Here is a 25,342-nt window from a genome sequence, read left to right as displayed (position 1 = left end):
TGAACCCAAAAATAGACATCTTCTTGATGTAGCTCGCTCTATTATGTTTGAAATGCATGTTCCTTCTCATTTCTGGGGAGAGGCTGTTTTAACAGCTGCTTATCTTATCAATAGGATGCCCTCTCGGGTACTTGACTATAAATCTCCTTTTGATCTTTTGAAGGGGTCTTCTTCTTATATTATTCCTCCCAAAATTTTTGGGTGTGTTTGTTTTGTTTGAAACCACTATGCCCATGGCAAACTTGATCCCCGCGATCTCCGTTGTATTTTCATTGGTTATTCTCCCACCCAAAAGGGGTATAAATGTTATCATCCTACATCTCGTCATGTTTTTGTTCCCATGGATGTCGTTTTTCATGAGGCCATGGCTTTCTTTCCATCTTCGGCACCTCTTCAGGGGGAGTCCATTCCTACTCTAGAAGAAGTGCCGATTCCCATTCCTCCTCTACATGAACCTATTGATGACTATCATGTACCTTTAGCTAATGATGTTCAAGGGGAGCAGCAGCTACAGTCAGTGAAAGATTTCACACAGCAGTATTATCGAAAGAAAAAAGGGCAACAACAGCCCACCACTACAGCATTACCAGACCAAGAGTTGTCCTCTGACCCAGGATCGAATGACACCTCCTCTGGTAATATTTCTAATCCTTTAGATGCTGCTACTTCTTCTATTACTTCTGATCCATCACTTGATCTACCCATTGCTCTTAGAAAGGGAAAAAGGTCTTGTACGCAACATCCAATATCACGGGTTATTTCGTATGAATCTTTATCCCCATCATTTCATGCTTTTGTTTCCTCTTTATCCTCTGTTTCCATACCACAAACTTGGCAGGAGGCATTTGCAGATACTAGGTGGAAGGAGGCCATGATCGAAGAAATGCTAGCTCTAATGAAGAGTGGTACATGGGATCTTGTCACACTTCCACCACAAAAGAAGACTGCTGGCTACAAGTGGGTCTTTGTAATTAAACAAAAAGCTGATGGAACTGTTGATCGTTTTAAAGCAAGGCTGGTTGCTCGAGGATTTACTCAGACATATGGGATAGATTATTTGGAGACTTTTGCACCTGTTGCCAAAATGAACACTATCAGGGTAATTCTCTCTTGTGCTGTGAACTTAGGATGGAGTCTACAGCAGCTTGATGTTAAAAATGCCTTCCTCCATGGTGAATTAGAGGAAGAGGTATATATGGATGTCCCTCCTGGGTTCTCATCTGCTGCAACTCATGGCAAGGTCTGTAAACTTAAGCGTGCATTGTATGGTCTGAAACAATCACCACGTGCATGGTTTGGTCGTTTTCAGACAGCGATGTTGACATTTGGTTATAAACAAAGCAATGCAAATCACACTTTATTTATCAAGACATCGGGTAGCATTATTACTCTCCTCCTAGTATATGTCGATGATATACTTGTAACTGGAAATAACCCTGCTGAAATTTCCAAGTTGAAGAATTATTTGGCCAAGGAATTTGCGATTAAGGATCTAGGCATACTTCGCTATTTTCTAGGGATTGAAGTGGCCCATTCTTCTCAAGTGCTGTTCTTATCTCAACGCAAGTATACTCTAGATCTTCTTTCTGAAACTGGCATGTTAGGCTGTTCTCCTGTGGATACTCCCATTGAGGCAAATGCTCGTTTCCGAGACACTGATGGTGAACCAGTGGACAAAGGGAGATATCAGAGGCTAGTTGGGCGACTAATTTATTTATCTCACACTAGGCCTGATATTGCCTATGCTGTGAGTCTTATCAGTCAATTTATGCATGATCCTCGGTCTAATCATCTGGAAGCAGTATTCAGGATTTTGAGATACTTGAAGTCGGCTCCTGGTAAAGGAGTATTATTCTCTCGTCATGACCATCTACAGATTGAGGCCTACACTGACTCAGATTGGGCTGGTTCCCATGATCGAAAATCCACCACAGGTTACTGTACATTTGTGGGTGGAAATTGTGTAACATGGCGCAGCAAGAAGCAAACAGTGGTAGCCCTTCTAGTGCATAGGCTGAATTTAGAGCTATGGCTCTTGGTATTTGTGAACTATTGTGGCTCAAGACGTTGTTACAAGATTTGAGTATTCCTATTACTCTGCCTATACGACTCTACTGCGACAGTAAATCAGCAATAAGCATTGCCCATAATCCAGTGCAGCATGATAGGATGAAACATATTGAAATTGATCGTCATTTTATCAAGGAGAATCTGGATAATGGGACGGTTTGTGTTCCTTATGTGCAATCTGGGGAACAGTTGGCTGATGTGTTCACCAAAGGCTTAAGTGGAAAAGTTTTTCAACCTCTAGTGTGCAAGTTGGGCATGACTGATATCTACGCACCAACTTGAGGGGGAGTGTTGGAATATAGGTATTTGGGTATTACGTGTGACATGGGTCGATCCATGATATAAGATCGACCGATGGGGTGTTATTTCTATTTTAGTTATTTTCCCTTTCCTAGTTCTTTTCTAGCTCTATTTAACTAGTTAGAATTAGAGTTATATTTGGGCTGTGACACTGTTCACGTGAACAGTGTCTACGTGAACAGTATCGTGAACACTGTTTCCCTTTGTAATCTCTTTTATTATTATTATTATAAATAGAGAGCTTGACTGATCTCATTGATCAATCAAGCCATTCATTTATTTCTACATAATGCAAATCGAAAAGATTGATCTGCTTGTGGTGGGAAGAGAAAGAAAAATAAAGAGAGAAGAGAGATGACACGTGAGGGAGAAGGGGGAAAGGGGGAAGAGAGGAGAGTGGTGAGACAACAATGTCACCTTCCTAACTGACTAATCCTTTCAATCATTATCAAATCGTGGGGGACTTTTAGCAATTACAATGTATTTATAAAAAAAATTAAAAAACCGAGATATACTTGGTTCAGGAAAAGCTTGGGCCAAACAGAATCAAGCATTATCTAAAAAGGGAAGCTACCAAACTGACTAAACAACCTAATCTATTAAGGAAACTGAAATAAAAGGACTGGACATATCCTAGCCTCAGTAAACCACTTAACAGCAATTACAAAAAAAGAAATTTAAGTCCTAACACTATCCCACGATTAGACTCAAGATTAAGTTCCTAAAAACTGGGAAATATCTAACCACAAGTTACGTAAAGATTTCCAATGGGCCCCACAATTACTGGTTTCTGGGTTTGAACCCTCCTTGTGCCATAGGCTTGGTTTTGAACCAGAAAATTGACCCAAAGCCAGAACCACAAGGAATATAGAGATGATGATCCTGCATTATTCCTCCCTTATTGAAAAAAACTCGCCCTTGAGTTTTGTATAACGGGAGGATCCTAATCGCACAATCAACATCCACCCTCCTAGATCTAGTGAAATCAACGATTAGACCATGATCCAACGGCAAGGAATCAATGAAAAGGAATCCATTGTTGATTTGCAACATGGAAGTACAAGTTCGACCGATTCGATCAAAAGATCAACCAATGTATGTTCCTCCATACATAGTTATCAAGGCGTCTAGGCTCCTTGGTCGCCTCGCAGCCTTGTTGGCGTCGCCTTGACTTTAGACCCTCTCCAACGCCATGGTCGCCTGGCCACCTTGACATAAGTGGTTCTTCAATGATAATCGGAGCCACTTCATCTTCCATCATCGGTGGCTCGTCTTTTTGCCCTTCCACCAATTGCTCAACAATTGAGAGTAGTTTATCGAAGGAAGATTCTGATGTAGTTTGGCTGCCTAGAACCAGCCACAGGTGTAGGGACTCTTCCCTACACCAGCACTAGAGTAGGAGTAGATAGGTGTAGGGATCCCCCCTTCACCAGCACCAAAATTGTGGGAACAGTTTAGGGTTATTTGAATGTTATTTAGTCTTTTGTTTGAGTTCTATTTGGAGTTGTAATTCTAATTGGAATTTAGTTTTGAATCCCAATTGGAAATCCTAGTTTTAGTTTGAGCCCTAGTTTAAGTGTGTTTCCTTTTGGGAAATTATCAGTGCCGCCCCCTGAGCTATCCCGTTATTTTAATGCAACCCCACTAAGTACCAAAATTTCAATTCTGGCCCAAAAACCAACGGGGTTAGCCTTTTAACTGTGAATTAGTGATGTCAGCAGGTTAGACTTTTTTAAAAGACAAAGTTGCCCTTGTCATGACATGAAGTGTGGATAATTTTGTAATTTCACCTCCTTCCCCCTCTCACTCTCCCTCTCCCTTTCTTCTCTGTCTCCGGCTACCATGGCATCCCTCTCCCCTCCAGCACTCCTTCTCCCTCTGCCCTCCCAGGCAACGGCATCAGGGATGGCCGATGATGCGAAGAAGAAGCAACAACAACAGGTTCTGTTGATTGGAAAGATAGAGGAAGACAAGGTGATGCAGATTTATCGCCAATTTGGGCTTCTTTTATTAGGAATAAGTCTAGGGTTGGGTTACATACATGTTGGGCCTTTGATCCCATGGGTTTCCAATGTAATAGGCCACTTTTATGGGCCTAAAATATAGGTATGTAGGTTGCATACGGGATTAGCCCAATACTTAGTTTATTTTTATGTTTTTTAATTGAACCGGTTCAAATTGGTTGCATCCAATTGGTTCAATTTAAGTGATCATGTGACTTGGTTAAGTGGTCATGTGACAACTTAAGTGGTCATATAATGTAAGTTGGGCTGGATTAGGACTCTATAAGTCCAGCCATGTTTTGAGTCTATTTCCTTTAGTATTCTAGTTTCCTAGTCAGTTTAAGTTACCTAATAGGTTAGGAATAAGGTTAGGCCATTTCTTTTTAGTGTCTAAGTCTATTTTTTAGTCTTCTATATAAGTTTGTAAGGGAGGCTAGCATTGAATACGAATTTTGATTAATAAAAATTAGCTTTATGCTTGCTGCCATTGCTGCTGCTCTTTGTGAGTGTATATCCTTGTGGATCTCAAGGTGGATAGGGTGGGTGGACTCCTACGACTCTTTGCGTCTGTCCAGTACCGGGAGCATAGTTGTCACGTCATCACGGCGATCCAAGTCGGTGGAGGGGTGTCATGTCAATATATCGACATGTCGCCCGCCATGGCGTTGCCATGACGATCATACCTACCATGTTTTATTTTTTATTTTCTCTATTTTTAATGTCATTTAGTATGCTATAATATATACCCTATAACATAAAAAATTAACATGAAAGTGTACTACTAATCTACTATGGTTTAATTCATGAAAGTGTAATATCTATTAGTGTATATGAAATCATGGATTATCAAATAATTGACAGCAATAGTCTTGCTAATAATAAAGTTGAAAAATCATGAGAGTTGAGATATGATTCATATGAAAGTGACTACTAAAGTAACAAAACAAAAAAACAATTACAAGAACGTAATTTATATTAAGTGAATAAAGCTAATAAACAACCCATCTAAATAAATAAAAAAAAATGCTGATGTGACTATGTGATTGTGTATTAGTGTTTTCTGTTTGATGTTTTTTTAATTTTTTTTATGTTAAGGAAAAAGCATTAAAATAAAAAATGGTTAAAAAAATTTATTGTTAAAAAATTAAGTTTTATAATTTGAAACAACCATGTCGCCCGATATGGCCATATGTCGTGGTACGGCGTCCATGGCGGTGCCATGGCGACGACATGGAGGCCATATCGGTCGATATTCTTACATCATCCATATCGGTGGTCGATATGCCCACTTCTCCAGCGATATGCCACTATGGCGGTGCCATGGCGTCGATATGGCGACGCCATGACAACTATGACCGGGAGGTTCTTCTTCTTCTTCAATCGAGCTTCTTCAAGCTGTTGCTGCTACCTTTGAAGGAGATCAAACCAGTAAGTAATTTTAGACATGCATATTAAACTTATATAAGACCCATTCCCAAATTCCCATTCTAAACCCTAGAATTAACCTAAAACCTAGTGTTGTCCATTCGAACCAGCAACCCCTTTTGCTATTGATCCTGTTATCTGGCTTCTAGTAGGTCTCCTACCTATCTAGGACTGCATTACAAGGCGAAAGAGGTAGTATTAGAGGTAAAATCTCTGCTTCCGTCGCCGGAGAGACTCTGGGGACTGTTGCAGCAGTGGATGCGTTCGCTATGTGTGGGACATCTATTACGACGAGCTTGAAGACTACAATCTCACCTTTCTAACCAACTAATCCTTTCAATCCATTATCAAATCATGGGGAGGCATTAGAATGAAATTATAAGGAAACGAAAACTGAGACATACTTGGTTTAGGAAAGTCTTTGGCCAATCAGAATCAAGTATACACAAGCTAAAAGGGAGCCTACCAAACTAAATAAAGAACCTAATCTATTAAGGAAACTAAAATGAAACGACTGTACATATCCCAGACTCAATAAACCACTAAAAAATAATAATAATAAAAGAATTTTCAAATCCTAACACGATCCCATAATTAGACTGTAGATAAAATTCTAAAAAACTGGGAAATCTAGAACCTCAAGTTTCGTAAAGATTTTCAATGGGCCCCACAATCCTTGGTTTCAAGGTTTGAACCGTCCTTGGGCCATAGGCTTGGTTTCAAATCAGACAATTGACCTAAAACTAGAACCGCAGGGGGCTGCTGTGATTAAGCTCTTGCATTAGTAATACACTAAAGGATCCATCCCTATTACCCCCAATCTATTTGGAATCATCTAAGGGTGTCAATTGGGACGGTTCTCGGTATTTGGGACAGGTCCGTACCAGTACCGGTACTAAAGGTGCCAATCCCAGTACCGTCCCATTTAGTAAACGGGACCAAACCTAAGTCCCAGTCCCGATTATTAATGGGACAACCGGTTCCTAAACGGTTCTAGGCCCGAAAAAAAAAAAGGGGAGAAGAACTTTAATGGTTCTGAGATGGTTCGATTACTAGAAAGCAACTTAGAATACGAAACCAAGATGAATTTCATGGTTTTACTTCTTCATACTACCTAAGATCACATGTAAGTTTATCAAAATAACGTCTAAGACTTACTGATGACGAAATAAAGAAGCCCATTATATGGTTTTATTGTCATCACTAAATGATATTATAGAAATAGAACTGAAGGTACATTAGCTGAAACCTCTATAAGAAAAAATACCACTCAAATACATCAAACTACAACCATAAAACTTCAACACAAGAACAAAAAATATACCCTTTGAAAGGGTACAAATTGTTTTGGTACCTTACCGGTCTTTTGTTACCGGTACCATTGGGAATCCTGTCCTAGAACCGTCCTGTCCAATTTATTATTCAATACCGAAATCAAATCCCAATATCATCCCGTTTATTACTGGGACGATCCAGTACCGGGTTTTAGCGGGACGGTTCCCGGCTCTAATCCCAAATTGACACCCTTAGAATCATCCAACCTTAAAATATTTAAGACTTTGTGATGTAGATTGATGGTGGTTGAGAGAATATTCTTCAATACTTGTCCAGGTTCATCCCCCCATCGACCTAGCTTATTTGGGAAAGATAGTAACAAAATGTGGACCAGCAGTTTAATAGAGAATATTCTCCAGATTTAGTGGATATTAATCAGCTTTGTTTAGGGAAAGTATTAGCCATCAAGTTACAGATTTGGAAGATGTTTCCGAACTTGTGTGTGGGTTTAGTACCACCCGTACTGAGATCTTTTGGCTGTTGGTTGCTTGCAGTAGTGGACTTCTAGAAGATCCCATGGCCAGTTTTATGGAGATAGCTTTGAAGGCTAATTGCCAATTACATGGAGATATTTTACTTTGATTTTGCAGCTCTTAAATTAGTTGTTGCTGCTTGTTTAGTGGCGTCGGCAGTCCGAATCTTCAGCAACAACTGGCAAGTTCGTGCACCGATGTCCATTAAACAATTGAGGATCGGTATTGGAACCAAAAGATCACAGGGACTTATAATCATCCCAGATGAGATAAATGAAGTCTTCTGAGTTCAATAGGTTTCTCCTTTCATTTTTTGGATCTTTTCCGAAATAAAGAATCAGATGGAGGATCGATTCCACTGATACTTACACAGAAAAGTTCAAATTGGGAATTACAATCTATCACCATTACTCACCATAAAGAAACACATTCAATCTTCATTACTTTTAACAAGGAATAAAATGAACAAGACAACACTAAGCCAAACGCATGAATTGACTCAATCCACCATTTACCTCAAGATTTGAAGTAGAAAATAGAAATTTCGAAGGTGAGGATTTATTCTACTAAGACAGTCAGAAGAAAAATATATGTATCGAAACGAAAAACAGATTGGGGAAATGGATATCAAACCAAAAACCAGATTAAAGATGTGTAATCAAGTGAAGAAAACAACTCAAATATGAATTACAGAACAGAGAAAATCGATCCAAGTAAGCATCTGGCAGACATGATAATAAATCGAACAAAGGCATCATCTCAGATGAAAATCCAACGAAGAAATCAATTCAGATAAACACCGCACCTATGGTAAATCGAACCGACGGAACTCCAATCAACTTGAGCTTGAGATGATTCGAGCTTCCTCTTCTCTGTTTTTCCTCTAGATCAGAGGAGAACATCACACTCATTTATTTCAGACTTGCTGTTTCTCTCTCTCTCTCTCTTTCAGTCTCTCTTTTTTTCCTTCTTCCCACTCCCCTGGGCGTGCTGGGCTCCCTGGAGAGGAATCCCCTTTCGATTAGGTTAGGTCTTATCTTTTTAGTGAAAATTTCCATTTTTTTTATTTTTTAGATCCAATAAGAAAATTGATTATAAGATATAAATCAAAATCAACTAAACGAATTCAATATTAGTTTTTTTGTTTTCTGTTTTTTTGCTTTTTCTTTTTTTTCTTTTTTTCTTTTTTTTTTTATTTTTAAGATGAGAAAAGATGATATATTAATTAAGTAAGAAAGTAGAAATGTATGTACATCATGCACAAAACATTTTGTTGGAATCTGAGATCGGAGTGTAGCCAAAATATGGATTCAAAGAGAAACTGTCCTGTGATTATGTTTAAGAGAGATTGGGATAGCAGTAAAGTTAGAGGTGAGTTCTACTAGTTCGATAAAAAAGGAGAGCAAATTCCAAGGTACATGTATATGGGAATTAGGTCGCCAAAAAGTACTAAGACTATGGTTAGATATCCACAACTCCTTTGGAGTGATTCCTTGTCTGAGCGCATGTTTCCACCCCTGCAAGATTCCTATTACCTCAGCCTCTCGTGGGATGGGTGAACGCAAAATTCCTGCAGACACTAAAACACTATCGTCATCTATCAAAAAGCAATACCCCCAGCCAGTTAGGCCCCATGGACAGTTCAAAGAAGCCTGCGAGGATAAACCTTTACGTCTAACATCCTGATGATTGACGGTGTTAATGAGGTATTAGTTTTAAAAGTTAAAAGATAGTTTTTCTCTTTTTCTATCAATGACTAAAATGAAATACCATTTTATCCTTATTACATCTTCTCCTCCAACCTTAAAATCCCTAAATCAATTTTTAGGGATTTGTTACACCATCTCTGGCGAAGGTCCCATTTCTTTCCGGCGGACCTCCCCTTGCCCAACCACTTCTTACCTGGACTGCTGCCGAGAACTTATCAAGAATGTCAAGACTGTCCCGTTCTTCCCCAATTGTTATTGCCAAGTGGGCATCTCTTTCTGCTATACATCTTTTATATGGTACAAACCCCTTTGTGTACTTGTTGGGGCTGTCTTTTGGCTCAGAGAAGGCTGATGTGTCACTCGGTTTCAACCAGAAAAACATGCCCAGCTCTTTTTCTCTACTGTGGGAATCTACAACATCTCCATTCTTGTCCCCTAAGCCAACATCGTTCACTAACGCTTCGAATCTGAACAGCAGTCTTTGTGCCCACATGTTCTGCATAAAAACAGAGTACTTTCAAGATATAGGCTTAAAAAGAAGTTAAGTTGAAAACTATTTCAAGAATATGTAATTTCACTCATGCTAACCTTCTATCCGGTGCCAAGCACGGCCATACAGCTTTAAGGCTTCCAGGAACTTCTTATGCTCCTCCTCTGTCCATCTTCTCGTTGTTTTGTGATTGTGTAAGGTTTTCTCACCTAATAACAGAACAAAGGACAATAAGCATCCAAAAAAGAACAAAACAAAAGAAGTTTCAGTTGGGTTATTCTTTCAATGTAAGCTGGGGTTCAAATTTACAAATAGAATGGAACTTTGGGTGCATATTCATCTCCAAAGGGATACATCTCCATCAGAAAGAGAGGGTTTCAAGGACTTTGGGGTTCCCACTTCAGGAAGAAAGAAAGAAATCAATAATGAAAGTGGGAGGTTTGTTGCCATTGTTGCTGGTACTCCACTCCTTCCCAGTAACAAACCAAAAGCAGAGAATGAGAATTTTCAAGAGAAAAACACAAAAACCCACCCAAGTTTTTCGGTGAAAATCGTCGATCTGTGTGAAGGGATATATGGAATAGAAGGTGGAAGATCTTACATAGGGAAGATGTTGGACGAAGAAGATGGAGCGACGTACAACATGAATGGGGTGGGAAGAAGGTCTTTGGTTCAGTGGGTTTGGAATCCTATCGTTTGCGATTTTCTGGTTTTCGAGCTCAGTGACGAGAACAGAGTCTGAGAAATCAGAGCAATTGAAGATGGAGACAATCCTGTCATTTGCTAATATTTAGGGGCCTTATGGTCCTTTTACATATTTTATGTTATATTTTTTGTTTGGATTTGAGTTTTGTAACATAGGGGTAGCATGGTAAAAATATATTAATGAAGGATAATATGACCATTTTCAAATGTTTAACTACAGTTAACGGTTTAAACTTAACAATAGAGGCTTATTTGTAAACCTCCCAATCATCTAGAGGGTGCATGGGACAATTATTGTCTACAGATCTTGACCGGTATGGTTCCCTAGTTTGTCTCACAAGAGGGGGTTGGGACCCATCTGGCCACCTGACCGAACAGTCTACTCAGGTGGGGTCCACCCTCCTCTTGTGAGAGGAACTAGAGAATCGCACCGGTCAAGGAACCGTACAGAAAAAAAATTCGGGGTGCAAGAGGTGTTTTGTTATTATTTCAAACACCGAGGGTGCATGTAATTTGCTCTTTTAAATGAGATTACTCAAAAAAAAACAGAAAATTGTAAGTGAGGATTTTGCGATCATGCGCTTTCCTGCCCACCACAGAATCGAGAACACCAAACCAGGTAAACCAATGAGATCACAAAATTTCAAAGTTTTCAACTTGAACTTGGATAACCTTATCTTTGAAACCAGGTAGAGACGCAGCCACGTGGAACTTGAGGAAGATGAGTTGGCTACTGCTACCTCAATATCACATCCCTTCCTTCATCTCCATCTCCAGCTCCATCCATCTAAGCTCTCCAATCCAATTCGTCTCACAAAGCCCACAGATCTTCAATAAGCATCAGTGGAACAGAGAGAGAGAGAAATGGCATCCACTTCTGCTGTTTCAATGGCACTTCCATTAACTTCCCCGAGCCACAAGAGGCAACCTCCAAGCTCTGACGCCTTCATCAAGCCTTTACCGGTGAGGAGGCCATCGAAGGCTATAGCCAAGACACCATCAAGAGCCAATGCAAAGCTTGCAGTTCAAGCATCACTGAACGAGAAGGCTATCACAGGATTGACAGCCGCTGCTTTAACAGCTTCTATGGTGATTCCAGAGGTGGCTGAAGCTGCTGTATCTCCTTCTCTAAAGAACTTCTTGCTCAGTATTGTCGCTGGAGGAGTGGTGCTTGTTGTCATAATTGTGGCTGTCATCGGAGTTGCCAACTTCGACCCTGTCAAGAGAAGCTGAGAGGACTGAGAGACGCAGAAACTATGATTTCAAAAAGATGTTCTTTTTTCTCTTCATCTCTTTGTCTTCTATGTTGTTTAGTAATTTTTTTGCAACTTTTTGAAACTCTGTTTTGTTCATGTGGGTAATCGGTAACTTCTAAACTCTGTTTTTATATAAAGGAATCGGGTTTTAGAATGTATTCTAAACCTAGAATCTATTCCGAAAATGCATACCAAACACAGCTTAAAATGAATAATTCGTGATTCACATAGAGAGAATAAAATTTTGCGATCTCATTGGTTTAGCTAAATTCCAATACAATGGCTTCTCATTGAAACAATCAAAGTGGATTGTGTTAGGGAAAATCAAATCAACTCATAATCACATTGGGGAGAAGGGAAACCATCTCATACTCGAATGCATAGTGGAAAATATCGATTCAGGTTCTTTCGCATCCCAAAAATACCAAACAATATTTTTCATAACAAAACTAAATAGATTTGCTAACCTGAAGAACAACCTCAAGTATTGCTCCTCCTCTAGATAATGGTTCTTCTTCCAACGGGCACACAGAGAATGATGTTCTTGAACCTTCTTGGTGCAACCAAGGTTCTCCAAGCCAATCACTCTAATCTTCAACAATACTAGGGTTTCACTATACCTTAATCTCTAGCTTTTGATGTTGAGCAAGAGAACACAAGAAGAGAGAGAGAGAGAGAAATTCGGCCAGATGAGGGGAGCCATGAAAATTCGGCTCTGGCTAATCCCCTATGTTGATTCCTCCAAGTTGACTTGATTTTCAACTTCCTATCCTAGTATGCATCAAATTAGGGAAGAATCAGAATCTTAAAGGGAAAGAAAAATAAGTATTTAATTTTTTAATAGATAAATAAAATGTTGCACCAAATCCATTAAAATTAATTATTTTAATTAACAAACCAATCCCAATGTTAATTACATAATAAACCCTTTATTATGTACTAAGCCTCCATTACCAATATCATCATTATGGAATCTAGGCATGTAATTAAATGCTGTCAAACCACATTCTATAGTACATGTCTATATCAGAGTATCTATGTACATGATCAAACCCACAAAACACAATTAAACATTTTAATAAAAAAACTTACACAATAAATAGTATTTTATGCGAAAATAAGTTTTGCAAACTGTTATTAATGAAATTGTATGCCTTAGGAGATGATTTGAATATTTCAATCTCTTAAGGCCCACAACAATGTGTATCAACATACAACATTGTTCCGCACGTGAACACAAAAAACTCACCTTCCTGGTTTTTTTCGTAAATGATAGGTACTCTTCTGCATAGGGTACCATTCCTACAGTGTAATGGACAAACTTGGCATCCATCCCACAGATCTTTTACGGCGCGCTGCTCTGTCCTACCTGTGCTGCGCAGATACAAGGTGGTGCACATTGACCGCCTTACCCCCGCTCGGGCAAGGCACTCGGGTAGGGGTAAGGCGGTCAATGAGCGCCACCTTGTATCTGCGCAGCACGACAGGACGGGCAGCCCGCGCCGTAGAAGATTTGGATCCCCCTACATGGTCCTGTCTGAGAGCTGGTCCAACTAAAGCTGACATCCCAATTTTTTATACCCCAAAACTTACTATGGTCCAGAGATGCTCAAGCTTACACTTACCAAAGAAAAAGAGATGCTCAAAGCTCACCTATCAAATGGAAGTGGCTGCCCGCCATCCATGTTTTAGGCAAATATATTCCTTGACATGGATGCCTGTTGTTTTTTATTTGGAAGCATGGTTTCAAATGTTGGGATCAGATCAATCAGATTGGTGTATTTGAATCAGGATCCCCGCAGATTCAATACTGATACCAAAATATTTCAAAATTTTGTTCCTGCTATGTGGCATTGTTCTCCCTCGATGATATTTCGAGCCTTGTTCTGGATTTGATGTCATTTTGGGATTAGGGGTGGGTAGAACAGAACGTAAGTTGGATGTGGAGTTGAGAGGTGAAAACTGGGAAACGGAAAAGGTGAGGCGGAAGGATAGGAGAGGGATTTCCGGTGTTTCTATTGTGGGATTAGGGAGATGAATTTGGATGGAGTTTGAAACATGTAGGGCAGGGGAGGGAGATGTAGTGGACATTGTTGAGCTCTTTCTATCAGTAGGCCACTTTTTCAGTTTTATGAGGTTGTTTTTTATCATCATCATCATCACCATCTTTTTTCAGCATATTACCATTTCAATGGAGGTCTTGTTGAGATGGGTTGTGTAGCATCTAAAGTTCTAAACTAGATACAGCAGTGGATTGACAGAATTTGTGAAGAAGACAGACAAACGGGCGATTGAGATGAGCAGGGCTGTCAATCGCCCAGGGCGGTGGCTGAGGTTGGGTGCAGTACCAAAAGAAGGTGGGCGAAGGGGTCTCACGATTCACGAAAGGGTGGCTAAGCCAACGGAAGCAAGCATTCCTCTCCTTAATCCTCTACTACTTAAAAAATAGAATCTTGAATTTCAGAAATCGGATTCTGAGTGGCAATAAAGATTATCTATCTTCAACACCATTTGTTTTCTTTTCTTTTTTTTAAACTGAATGAACATTTCTACTTGTTTACTGCTTTAGTTACTGAAGAAACCAGAAGAGAACTAAAAAGGATTAATAAAAAGAGCTAGACGTGGGTGAAATTGAGTACTTAATGTTCAACACTAAACTGTTTGAACACGTATCAATGCTACTTGTGGTAATAGGGTACATTTAGCTAAGAAACACCATTCCTCTGTGGTCCTGGCAGGGTCCGGGAGTTGGAAAAGGAGGGCAGTATTGAGGAGGGAGTTGTAGGGGGGAAGAAAGAAGATGGCAGCTGGAAGGTGGAGTCAGAGATGGAGATGGAGAAGGGGAAAGAGAGAAAGGAGGGATCCGGTGACGGAGAAGAAGGGGAGAGGGACATGACTTTGTTTGACCTTGGACATAAAAGAGAGGTTACAACTTATTCAAAGTCTGGGATCCACAACCATGCACACTGAAGGTTCTATATTCAAAGTCTGAGATCCACAACCATACATACAAGGAACACAAAAACAACCAATATGTTCCATATGCGTCAGTCCCTGTGTCACAGTCAAAATCCTCACAAATTTATTTATCCACATGAATAAGGGTTTGCCTGGCAACGAGAGTCCATGTTGAGACCCGAGGGGTATCTTTTTATGTAGCCTCCGCAACTGAGACATGCACCTTCGCCACCGAGGTCCTCAGGAAGCTACTCCCACACTTCGACTCTTGGCCGGGAACAATGTCCACCAGCTCCACAGTTGACTGATTAAAACCACCAAAATGCAGCCTACCACCGCTGGCCATTGATTTTGAACGCAGGTCTGAATTAGCAACAGTTCTAGATTGCTTCTTGTCACTGGTGCTCCCCCGTGAAGATTTGCCTTTCTGCTTGTGCTTGCCATTCTTTTTGTTGGTCCTCCTGCGCTGCTGGTTGTGGCTTTTCACGGTGTGTGATAGCAATGTAGCAGGTGGGTCATACACATCAGGAGCCCATGTCACTGTTAGCTTCCTCAGAGGTGCTCCCTGTTTCTCACGGCTACCTTTCATGGCAGACACAAGCTTCAAAGGGGTCTGTGGGAAACCATATTATCAGTGAACAGCTGAAACAAATACTCATTTTTCTTCTTTTAAACTTCTAAGGAAAAGGGACTGTCACTCAGACACATGGTGGGGTGAAATGACCGCCTCACCCCCCATGAGGTGGAAATCCCATCCCTGTTGATGCTCCTACATGGGCTCCCCATTGGCCCTCATGCTGACACGGAACCCACACTTCGTGACAGAAAATTCTTCCCCAAACTTTTATTATATCATAATCATTGACAGTACATATCCAAAACAAAGTAGGAACAAAACTACCCACTACAGTAACAAAAGATAAAAAAAATTTTCCCACCCCCACCCCCAACCCCCCCCAAGAAAAAAAAACCCCTCCAAAGCAAGAGACACCTCTGTAACCTGACCAAATTTGTAATGGTCTGTCTCACACTTGTCTAGAATATCATAGGCAGGGCTATACAATTAGGAAATCTGGGCATCATCAAGAACCCAAAATTGTATTGAAAATCAAATCAATATGGAAAGGAGAAGAGGTTGCTTCACAGACAATACTTAATCAAATTTAACTTCACCGACAATAGTAGTTCGCTCAAGTACAAATAATTTTTTAGCAACAAATCACAGATTCAAAGGAGAACCATTCTCATAACATGCAAGCCAACAAAATAAAAAAGTTGCAACTAGACTTCCACTCTGCGATCAAGTCAAACACAATCCCATAGTTACATGCATCATTTGTCCCAAAAATGGCAATGTATATAACCCAGGATGGAATAATCTATTTTACCCGTTTAGCAAACTAGACACTTGGGGAGAAAGTTTGAAAACTAGAGAGATGCATTGGTTCCCAATCCTTGCTTTTCACATGTTGATATGAGTTCCAGGAAGTATGAAAAATATCATTCAGCAGCAGACCATGACAAAAAATAATCTATCATTAAATTAACAAATGGGAAAAAGATCTCTACTTGGTGGTGTTTTCTGCACCCTCTCACAGGGCACCGTGAAATAACCTGTTCCTTGGGTAGATACCCGGGCGTGCGTCCCCACTGGCCCAGACGCTTGTGTAGAGACCATGTTACCAAGTAGAGATCTCTTGCCCTTGACAAATTTTGTTTTATTTAGGGGCCAAATCCTAGTAATGTGTAATGGAGGTAAATGTTGAGGCATGATGATATCTTGCAGAAGTCCAAATGCCATAAAATTGCCAATCAAATTTACAAATTGTTGAGGGAAATATATATATATATACACCTGAAATCTTCTTGCTAAGGTCGACAATCGGGACTGATGCCATTTTATTTTTTTTTGGCCTAAGCTAACTTATTATTAATCAGGAAATTATACTAATACCTCCTTTATCCCACAATGGAGGACATTTCATTACAAGGTGATGCCATTCGAACTCAAGAATGCTAGGCAATCTACCAAAAAGCAGCAACCACAGTATATAAATATACTTTGTGTGTGTGTGTGAAATCTATTTTTGTGTGTATGTGTGATATTTAATAACCAAACTATCAAGAAAATGCAACTTAACAAATGATAATAAGGACATTCACTTCTAAAACTCGAGCCTACGTGCCCACCAATATCTCTATCAAATACTTGTACTTCTGTCCACCATAAGCCAATGAACTTTTTAACAGCTGGTGATATTCACACATTCCATGTTTGTATCCTTGTTACTTCAGATTCTATATGGTATAGCATGTCAAGAAGATTGTTCTGTGAGTATGACAGTTTGTGGACTCACAAAAATAGATTAATGGAAGAGTGAACAGTCAACTTACAGGAAGAGATACGGATCGCATACAGGCCGACCTCGAGTCAGACGAGTTTTGCCCATGCGACCCCATACAAGACGTCTCTGTTTTCTCATCAACTGATGCATCCTTCTTAGAGCATGGAAATGTTGCAGCCTTTGTCAAGCCTTTCTGAATTGTTCCAGTCACAGATTCAGCCAGATCAATTATCAATTCTCTGCACACATCAGCCTCCGAATGGCATATTTCAACCCTGTCTAATGGTTCAAATTGTCCTGGCAATGATTCACAAACTTCTTGCAAACCTAAGATCCCAGTAATCGCATCCCCAAGATCTGCCACAGAATCATCTCCATTGGATGAAGTACTTTGCTTATAATTTAAATCTTTTTTCTGATAGAACTGCTTATGATTTACATCTGACTGCTTCGAGTCATGGGTACTAATTTGTTCCGGATCAATGACACCACATAGAACAGATGTATCCATTGGCAATAGCAGGTCCTAAAAAGACACAACAGCCGTACCATTTACATCAGGGAACAATAATAACTGAAGTTTCTTGAAGTACACTGTCACATAAAGCATTTTTTAAGGAAACTAGCATGCATTAATTGCCACAACAGAATGTCCAATGCATCTGAGCCATAAGACTTCATAGTACATATAAAAGAAGATAAAAGAGCCCCTGTTAAAAACCTCAAGCTCACTCAAGCATAGATAAGCTGGGATTCATGTGACAATTTGAGCCAAGTAGAAGTAAGAATGATGTGTTCATTTGAGCCCCAGATACCAGATATAAACACTGACACTAATCCAAAATAACAGCAAAACAAGTGGCCGTCAGTTTATTTTAGAACAGAAAAATAAACAGACAGTCAGGACTCAGCAAGAGAGATTCTCCATCAATGGACCTATGAAGAACCAAAAGCTGACTAAAGGAGACCAATATCTAGATCAGTATGACATCGACATTTAAGCCATGGACAGGCCCAACTGGACAAAACAAGAATCTTTCAGCTGACATATAAAGAGATTGAAATTTTGACATATTGATGCAGGTGCACTCCCATTGATCGACCCGAATCTGTGTGAGAACCCAGACGAAGATGAACTGGGTCTCAATCTTGTTCTGGTTCAGTAGGATACTTGGGATTTATTTTACATGGGAAATATATGTAATCTTTTGTTTTGGCCCAATTTGAGTTGTATTGAATTTCGAATTTTGTTAGTCTAAGTTTTAGGAAGTAATTAGGAGATAGATTTTAATTGTACTGCTCTTTTAGACTTCAATTAGGAAACTCTTAATTTCTTTTCTATATATATGCTTGTAACCCAATTCGTTGGGCAGATTGAAAGAATGAATTGAAGTTCGAGATTGGTTGAAGCCTGTGGGCTGGCGCATGTCCGATTCCCCCCCCCTCTGTGCGATTCCTCTTACATTCTTCTTCTTTTCTGGTTTTCTTTCCTCATCCCCTACTTCTGGACAGTAGCAGCAGCCGCCGCTTACAGTTGGATCGATCTCCATTGATACAACTCCTTCCCTTCTAAGAATTCGGGCATACGTTGCCTACCCATAGGCGAGCTAAACCCTAGATGCTTAGCCCCATAAACATTCTCTGCTATGAAGAATCAAACTGCAGTCGGAATAAAATCAGGTTGATCTCTTTCACTCATTGGTTGTTCTTTGGGACTGCTGCTGGTTGTATGTGATAGAGCTTTGAGTGGTGATTTCTCACCCAAAATTTCAGGAACGGATGACAACTGAAGGAATTCTTCTCCCTCACAGTGCTGAATTTCCACCTCCCTTGCAGGTCGGGAGGTTGAAGATAACCCCTCCCCTCATGATTTCCTCTTGTTTCCTTATTTAATCTCTTACTTCCCCTTAATACCCCTACATTTCTCCCATATTCTTCTTTGTCCTATTTTTATTTCTAGTTCCCAGTTTACCCTTTATACTAGGTACGTTATAAGCACCACATATAGCAATGGTAAAATCCCTACAAACCAATATGACAACTAATGAACCTGCCAACCACCAATGGAGAGTCCTTCTGAACCAAATCCTACCAGTATCAAGTGATTTAGCCAACATACACGCACAGAATAACACATGCACATTCAAATACAACATAAAGGAGAGATGAAACCTATAACATGTCAGACTTTTGAATTTCCCAAATGAAAGGATCTTTGGTTTGACATCTTAGTTTAACTTATATTGAAACAACACCTTGTATAATCATCCATAAAGATCTCGACTAGTAACCTCTGCTGCAACTGCCAAAGATATCAAGACAAGCAATGCCACAACTAAGAGACCCTCACCGTCACCCCATTTGTAAATTCAGTTTGCTCAAATCGAGATCCATATTTTCTGTATTTTGTTCATTGCTCAGCATATCTTCTGTTCTCTCACACAAACTTTAATTTGATAAAAAAATATACAAGCCATAATGCTCAAGTCCCACTGTAACTATATTACACACAAAAACTTCTTTGAACCACTAGGCTTACCTTTTGTTGTTCTCCAATGAGAAGAAAAATAAACAAGTAAGAAAAAATGGAATTACATCACCATCCACATTAAAAAAAAATCCAAATTTTGATCATTCATACAAAGTGGGACAGAATGAAAACACCAGTGGAACCAAGGACAATTGGATTTCTGCTACAACCCCCCAGCTAAAGATTTATGTCCGCACACTACGACATCAGAACACAAAAATTGAGTTCCCCTGCATCTATTTAAGTTTTTCCATCCAGCTTTTTTTCTGCTCTCTTAGGAACAAAAAGGGGGGAAATATCAGTAGGAAGCAACAGTTTTATGAGACTTTAAGCTATAGGTTGGAGTACAGAATCTTAGGATTTTTATCAAGTATGATATCATATAAATAGATAAGGGAGCACATATGTGAGTCGAAATGTTTCCACCTAGATAAAACAGAGATTTTATGATATGAATTATAATGAAAGAGAAAAATAACTCCCACCAGTGTCACTTCGAAACAAGCTAAAAGAAGAAAATTTTAAACAACCAACACAAACCTAAAGTATAACATTCCATGTAAATCGCCCACGCCCCACCCTACAAAAATCATCATAACGGATGTTCCAAGATTACACTAGTAAGCATTCCAGTTAACACGAACTAAATCCAAACAATCTACACAGCGTCTCTTATTTCCGCAGTAGAAATTATATTAAGGAAAAGGGAGTTGGGACTATGGGAAGTTTAAAATGATAAAGGGGAGGGGGTGACCGACAAGCCTATTATCCTTATGATATCAACACTGGACAAAAATATTACCTTCACGATTAATAGACTCTCTTCGCCAACAGAAGAAAGTATCAAGAGCTTCAAAGAGAACAACCTGAAGCAATCAAATAACAGGAAAAGCAACGATCGGTACCACTTTTTTTCACAGCGTTGATCCAACCAAAATGAGAAGAACGGAGAGAAATACTTCAATCTCTAGTGTCTGTAACTCTGGTTCGTTTACCAAGTAAAGATGAAAAGAGAAGACGAAAAAAGAAGAAGCCCTAGAATGACAAGAGATCCATCCTTAAGCCGAATGTCAACTCAAATTACCACGCCGATTCCATTTTTCGAGGTGTTTCAGACGATGAGAACTAGAACCACCATGAAACGAGGTCGCCGAGGGAACCATCATAGCACGACGAAGGAGGAACTTCCCGAGCACCAAAGACATGGCCGATGCTCCTCCAAACAAATGCCACCGTAAAGCCTGATGACTCCAAAACCCAATAGAACACTTATGGTATAAATTCTATATGTAAAAGAACTTCCGATCGCTTTGAAACAACCACAGAAACACAAAATCCGCCTAAAATCAACCCATCGGACCACCAAAACGCAGAGATCGGCCTTGATTAGAACACCGATTGTCCTGACGCCAGGCAAATTGAAATATTTTGGGAATACTATGCGAAATTCTGGCAAGTTTAAAGAGAGTCTTCTCCGAATAGATCTTCGCTGGACGATGAGCGAAACGAGTGAAAAATCTCTGTGAAGCCAGATCGAACATGCTTTATATAATGACAGTACAGGGTTTTTTTTTTTTTTTTTGGGAAAATATCATCCCCTCCCCTCTAAGTTTGCCTTATATCAATCCCTCCCCTCCAAGTTTGCCTTATATCAATTCAGTATCCAAGTTTTGAAAAATATCTTCTTCCTCCCGTACTTTATAAAATTACTATCAACCGTTCCTAACCGTTAAAAACTATCATTAATTGATGACGTGGACAAGTCCACTTTATCTAAAACCCCAAATTACCATTAATTTATTTTAATTTCATTTTTACCCCTCCAATCCCAATCTCCTTTTTGCAGGATTCAGATCTTCTAGGTGTGGCACCTGTAAAGTGAAACATCCAACGGTAGTTTTTTAAAAGGTTGGATGAGTGATAGGTAAAAGCGGTTGAATGCATTCAACCCAATCCGGACCGGTTTGGGTTACCTAACCAAAACGGTTTACCATTTAAACAAAACAAACCACATCATTCCAGATTTCAGATCTGAAACTCTCGATTCTTCTTCCCAGCGACGATTGCATTCTCTTCTTCTTCCTCCTCAAAAATACAATCATTCCAGATGTCAAATCTGAAACCCTCGATTCTGTGTTATGTCTCTCTATCTCTCTGGTATCTCTACTCACAAACTCTGATCTGCCCTGGGTTTATCACCCAATAACAGGGCAATGTAAGAACTCTGTTTCAATGGCTTTCAATGTAGTTGCAGAAACTGAATCTCTGTTATCCTTCTCTCTATTTGTTTGTTCTCCATATATTTCAAAACAACTCCCTTGTTTTCACACTCAATAAGTAAGGAATAATGTGCAGAAGCATAAGGGCCGTTACACAAGAAACGAAAGCAGTCAAAACTTTTGTTGTGGTTATTACAACTTCCACAGTCTTGAATGTGTACTGAAAGTCCACAAGTTAATAAGGTGCGTCGCACCACAAAGAACTATAGAAGCCCCAAATTGCATAAGCACCCATCTATAAGGGAAAAGTGCAGATTTCTTTACGAAGTAGAAAAGCTCAAGGGGAATAGAAAATAAGCAAGTGCAATGAAGAAGTCTGAAATGTACTGGTAGTTTATTAACAAATGCAATTTTCTTTGATTTTGGGCTTTCTCACGATCGAAAAGACGATCCAAGCTCTTCTCTCACCGTAGGTTGGGGAGGAAGAAAAGTTGCAGGAGTGAAGAACTGATTTGGGGAAGAAAGTAATAAAACACAAAGTTGGGGATATAGGGTTAAAGTTTTGGGGATTCGGTGGTGGTGATTTGCAGTGAGCTCGGAGAAGAAGAAGCCTTCGGCGGTTGGATTTGCAGTGACTCAGAAAACAAGTTGGGAAAGTCGATTTGGGGATTTGGGGACTTGGGTTTTCATCGGTTTTGTTGGTTTTGGGTTTACCAAAACCGGGTTAACCTTTATGATCTTTATGGTTTAACTCAAATTTTCAACTTTTTTTAAAAGGGTAATATAGCCTTCTCATAAGCAAGAGATAAATACATGCTTTCAATAGATATTAAAAAGGGTAATTTTATCTTTATACATATTTTTTTAACAGCATTACATACTTAAGGTACGGTAGATAGTAACTTTATAAAGTAGGGGAGGAAGAAAATATTTTTTAAAACTTAGGTATTAAATTGATATTAAGCAAACTTAGAGGGGAGGGGAATGATATTTTTCCCTTTTTTTCTGGGATTAAGAACTTGTATAATAGGGGGGGGGGGGATTAGCCGATTAGGGGATGGGGATAGGCCCCAAGGTGGTTTGAACTCATGACCTTTTATTTGAGGAGTTGGTCTTTTGCCAACTAAGCTGACCCCTTGGGATGACAGTACAGGATTTGAAAGAAGATATCCGAATCGGACCCGGTAATGAATCTACCATAATGTGTAGAATGTATGCACACGAACCCAGCCGTCGAATGCTCATTGGACACCCATTAACCGGTGAAGATGAGAAGTGCAAAAATGGCGTCGAACTTCTCCAATAAAAAGTGATGAATGAGGCATCTAATGGCGGACCTTTATCCGCTGCTGTGTGCATCGTGTGGCGCAGCAGCGACCATGTGTGCACAGTGGGGCCCGCTCTGTACACATGGTCGTTGCTGCGCCGCATGATGCGCACAGCAGCTCTCCAGTTACAGCAGTGGATAAAAATTCTCCAATGGCAGCAGATCAAGAATTCTATAACGCTCTGTAGAATCCAAATTAACATCTTCCTCAATTTATATTCAATTGCTATCTTCCATTACCATGTTTCTTGTTGCATGTGTCCAACTACTCAAAATATAAGCTTCAGGAATAAACGTGATATGTTTCGCAATGTATGTTCTGATATTTGATTTGCTTTGATCTCATTCTCTCTTTGTTGTGCCAATTTTTATTCATGAGAAGCTCTGGTTTTTAGTTTAGGTTTACCTCAAGGGGAAGAGGCTAATGAAGCTCCACCATTTAAGGCAAGAAATTGATGCATCAATCGAGGACAAGCTTGAAAGAGCCCAAGTCTTGGAGGGCTTGCTCGGCTTCCATAGTGTTCTCTACAAGGATACTTGGATTTGGGGAAGATGAGTTGCAGGGTTTTTTTTTCCTTGAAAGGCATTTTTGTCAATTCATCCCTTGTTTTTAACGTTCTTAGTACTATACTAATGGAATAAGGGCATGTGTTAACTTTTAAGAATCTTAGGGGAGCACGTAGAATTTTCCAAAATTGAGAGATGTTTTTGTAATTATGTGATACCTCAAAAGAGGTACGTGAAAATTTCCCATACATAATGGTAGGATGATCATGGAAAAGAGGCCGACAAAATTGTCTTTTTTTCTTTTTGAGAGGAAGGGGTTTAGAGGCACTTCTTGAACTGATGACACATTTTTACATTCATATGGATAAAAAAGACAAATGGGGGGAAGGGATAAGTTATATATATTTCAAGGGGGAATGATCCACACAATACCTACATGTATTTGACTTCTCCCACGTCAAACCAATGGACACAACGGAAGGAGTGTCTCATGATTTGGATACAAAAAACCCACTTTTTTTTGGTAAGAGAGAGTTTGAGAGGGTGTTCACTAGTGGCAATGTGTATATCATTTTTCTTATAATTTAATTACATAAGGAAAGAAAGTGTCATATTACATAAATCAACTTTCAAAATTATGGTTACCTCTCCAAAGTTCTGTACAAGCTAGGATGAGACCCACCAAAATGTGGGTCAACTAATCATCAACCGATATCCCAACCGTTTTGTTTTGTGTACAAGCATTTATTATTATTTCTAGTATATTGTTTTGTACACAAGACAAACAAAAAACTTCTGCATGAGGGAGATTTCTATGTAATGCAGATCGAATGATTCATTCGGGTCGATAGGCAAAATAGTACGTAAAGAATGGATTCTTTCCTTCCCAACGGATTTCGAATGAAAGAGGGGAGCTCCTAAATGTAGGAGCTTTGTTTGTAGTACGTATTTGGTTACATTGAGAAGGAAGCTTTCCATCCATATCAAAAGGGAAGTGGGTTCAACTTAGGGGTGTAAATGAATAGTCAAAATCTATTTCCGTATTCGTATTCATATCTGTTTAGTACTATTCGAATCCATTCGAAAGCTAAATGGACGCAGATACGGATAGGTTATAGCCATCCAAAAAATTATATTTACATGTAAACGGATAAAATATCCATTCTGTATCCGTGTTCGTATCCATTTAGCACTATCCGAATCCGTCCGAAAGCTAATCGGATGCGGATGCGGATATAGCACTATCCGAGCCGAATCCAATCCGTTTACATTCCTAGTTCTACCTTTCTAATTGATCTGCCAACCCACTTTATGCGGAAGAAATTTAGGCTCAAAAGTGGAATTCATCCTCTTTTTTTCGTTTCTATTTATTCGGATTTCTTCCGTTTCATCAATTTTGTCTAGAGCCTTCTTCTCTTCTGAACAAAGGAAAGGATATGGGTCTCCTTTAGTGGATCCCTCTCGTTTCTATTTACCACATCGTTCCAGAAATTGTTTATATTTCTACATCAATTTCTTCTTCATTTTGCCTCCTTTCTTTTGTTTCTGAGATTTTTTTTTTTTTTTAAATTTCTTAGTGGCAATAGTTACCGACATTCTTCCTAAATGGTAGACATAGGTGATAAATTAAGAAGACAAAGTTTTCCTCCACCCATGGTGAATTGGATTCCATTCACCGTGGGTGCCGGAT

The 25,342-nt window shown here is 39.5% G+C and overlaps 2 protein-coding genes across 3 annotated transcripts; one reads left to right on the top strand and one right to left on the bottom strand.

Annotated features, from left to right (window-relative positions):
* Window positions 1–5,134: 5,134 nt before the first annotated feature.
* On the top strand, window positions 5,135–11,897 carry LOC122651509. The gene is made up of 2 exons (XM_043844915.1): window positions 5,135–5,146; window positions 11,365–11,897. The coding sequence occupies exon 2, from the start codon at window positions 11,375–11,377 to the stop codon at window positions 11,741–11,743; it is 369 nt and encodes a 122-aa protein (XP_043700850.1). The 5' UTR covers window positions 5,135–5,146; window positions 11,365–11,374; the 3' UTR covers window positions 11,744–11,897.
* A 3,002-nt stretch (window positions 11,898–14,899) lies between these two features.
* On the bottom strand, window positions 14,900–20,669 carry LOC122651502. Of its 2 annotated transcripts, none has more exons than XM_043844910.1 (4): window positions 20,402–20,669; window positions 17,188–17,595; window positions 17,119–17,157; window positions 14,900–15,337 (listed from the first exon to the last, which is right to left on the bottom strand). In XM_043844910.1, exons 2-4 carry the CDS (start codon window positions 17,578–17,580, stop codon window positions 14,918–14,920), a joined length of 852 nt encoding a protein of 283 aa, XP_043700845.1. In that variant the 5' UTR covers window positions 17,581–17,595; window positions 20,402–20,669; the 3' UTR covers window positions 14,900–14,917. The 2 variants fall into 2 exon arrangements, with proteins under 2 accessions (XP_043700845.1, XP_043700844.1); XM_043844909.1 differs by having other exon boundaries at window positions 17,119–17,162; window positions 17,193–17,595; window positions 20,402–20,667.
* Window positions 20,670–25,342: the final 4,673 nt, after the last annotated feature.

This window comes from Telopea speciosissima, chromosome 2 (genome assembly GCF_018873765.1).
Source record: "Telopea speciosissima isolate NSW1024214 ecotype Mountain lineage chromosome 2, Tspe_v1, whole genome shotgun sequence".
NCBI classification, from domain to species: domain Eukaryota; kingdom Viridiplantae; phylum Streptophyta; class Magnoliopsida; order Proteales; family Proteaceae; genus Telopea; species Telopea speciosissima.
This window is presented reverse-complemented; position numbering and strand designations above follow the sequence as displayed.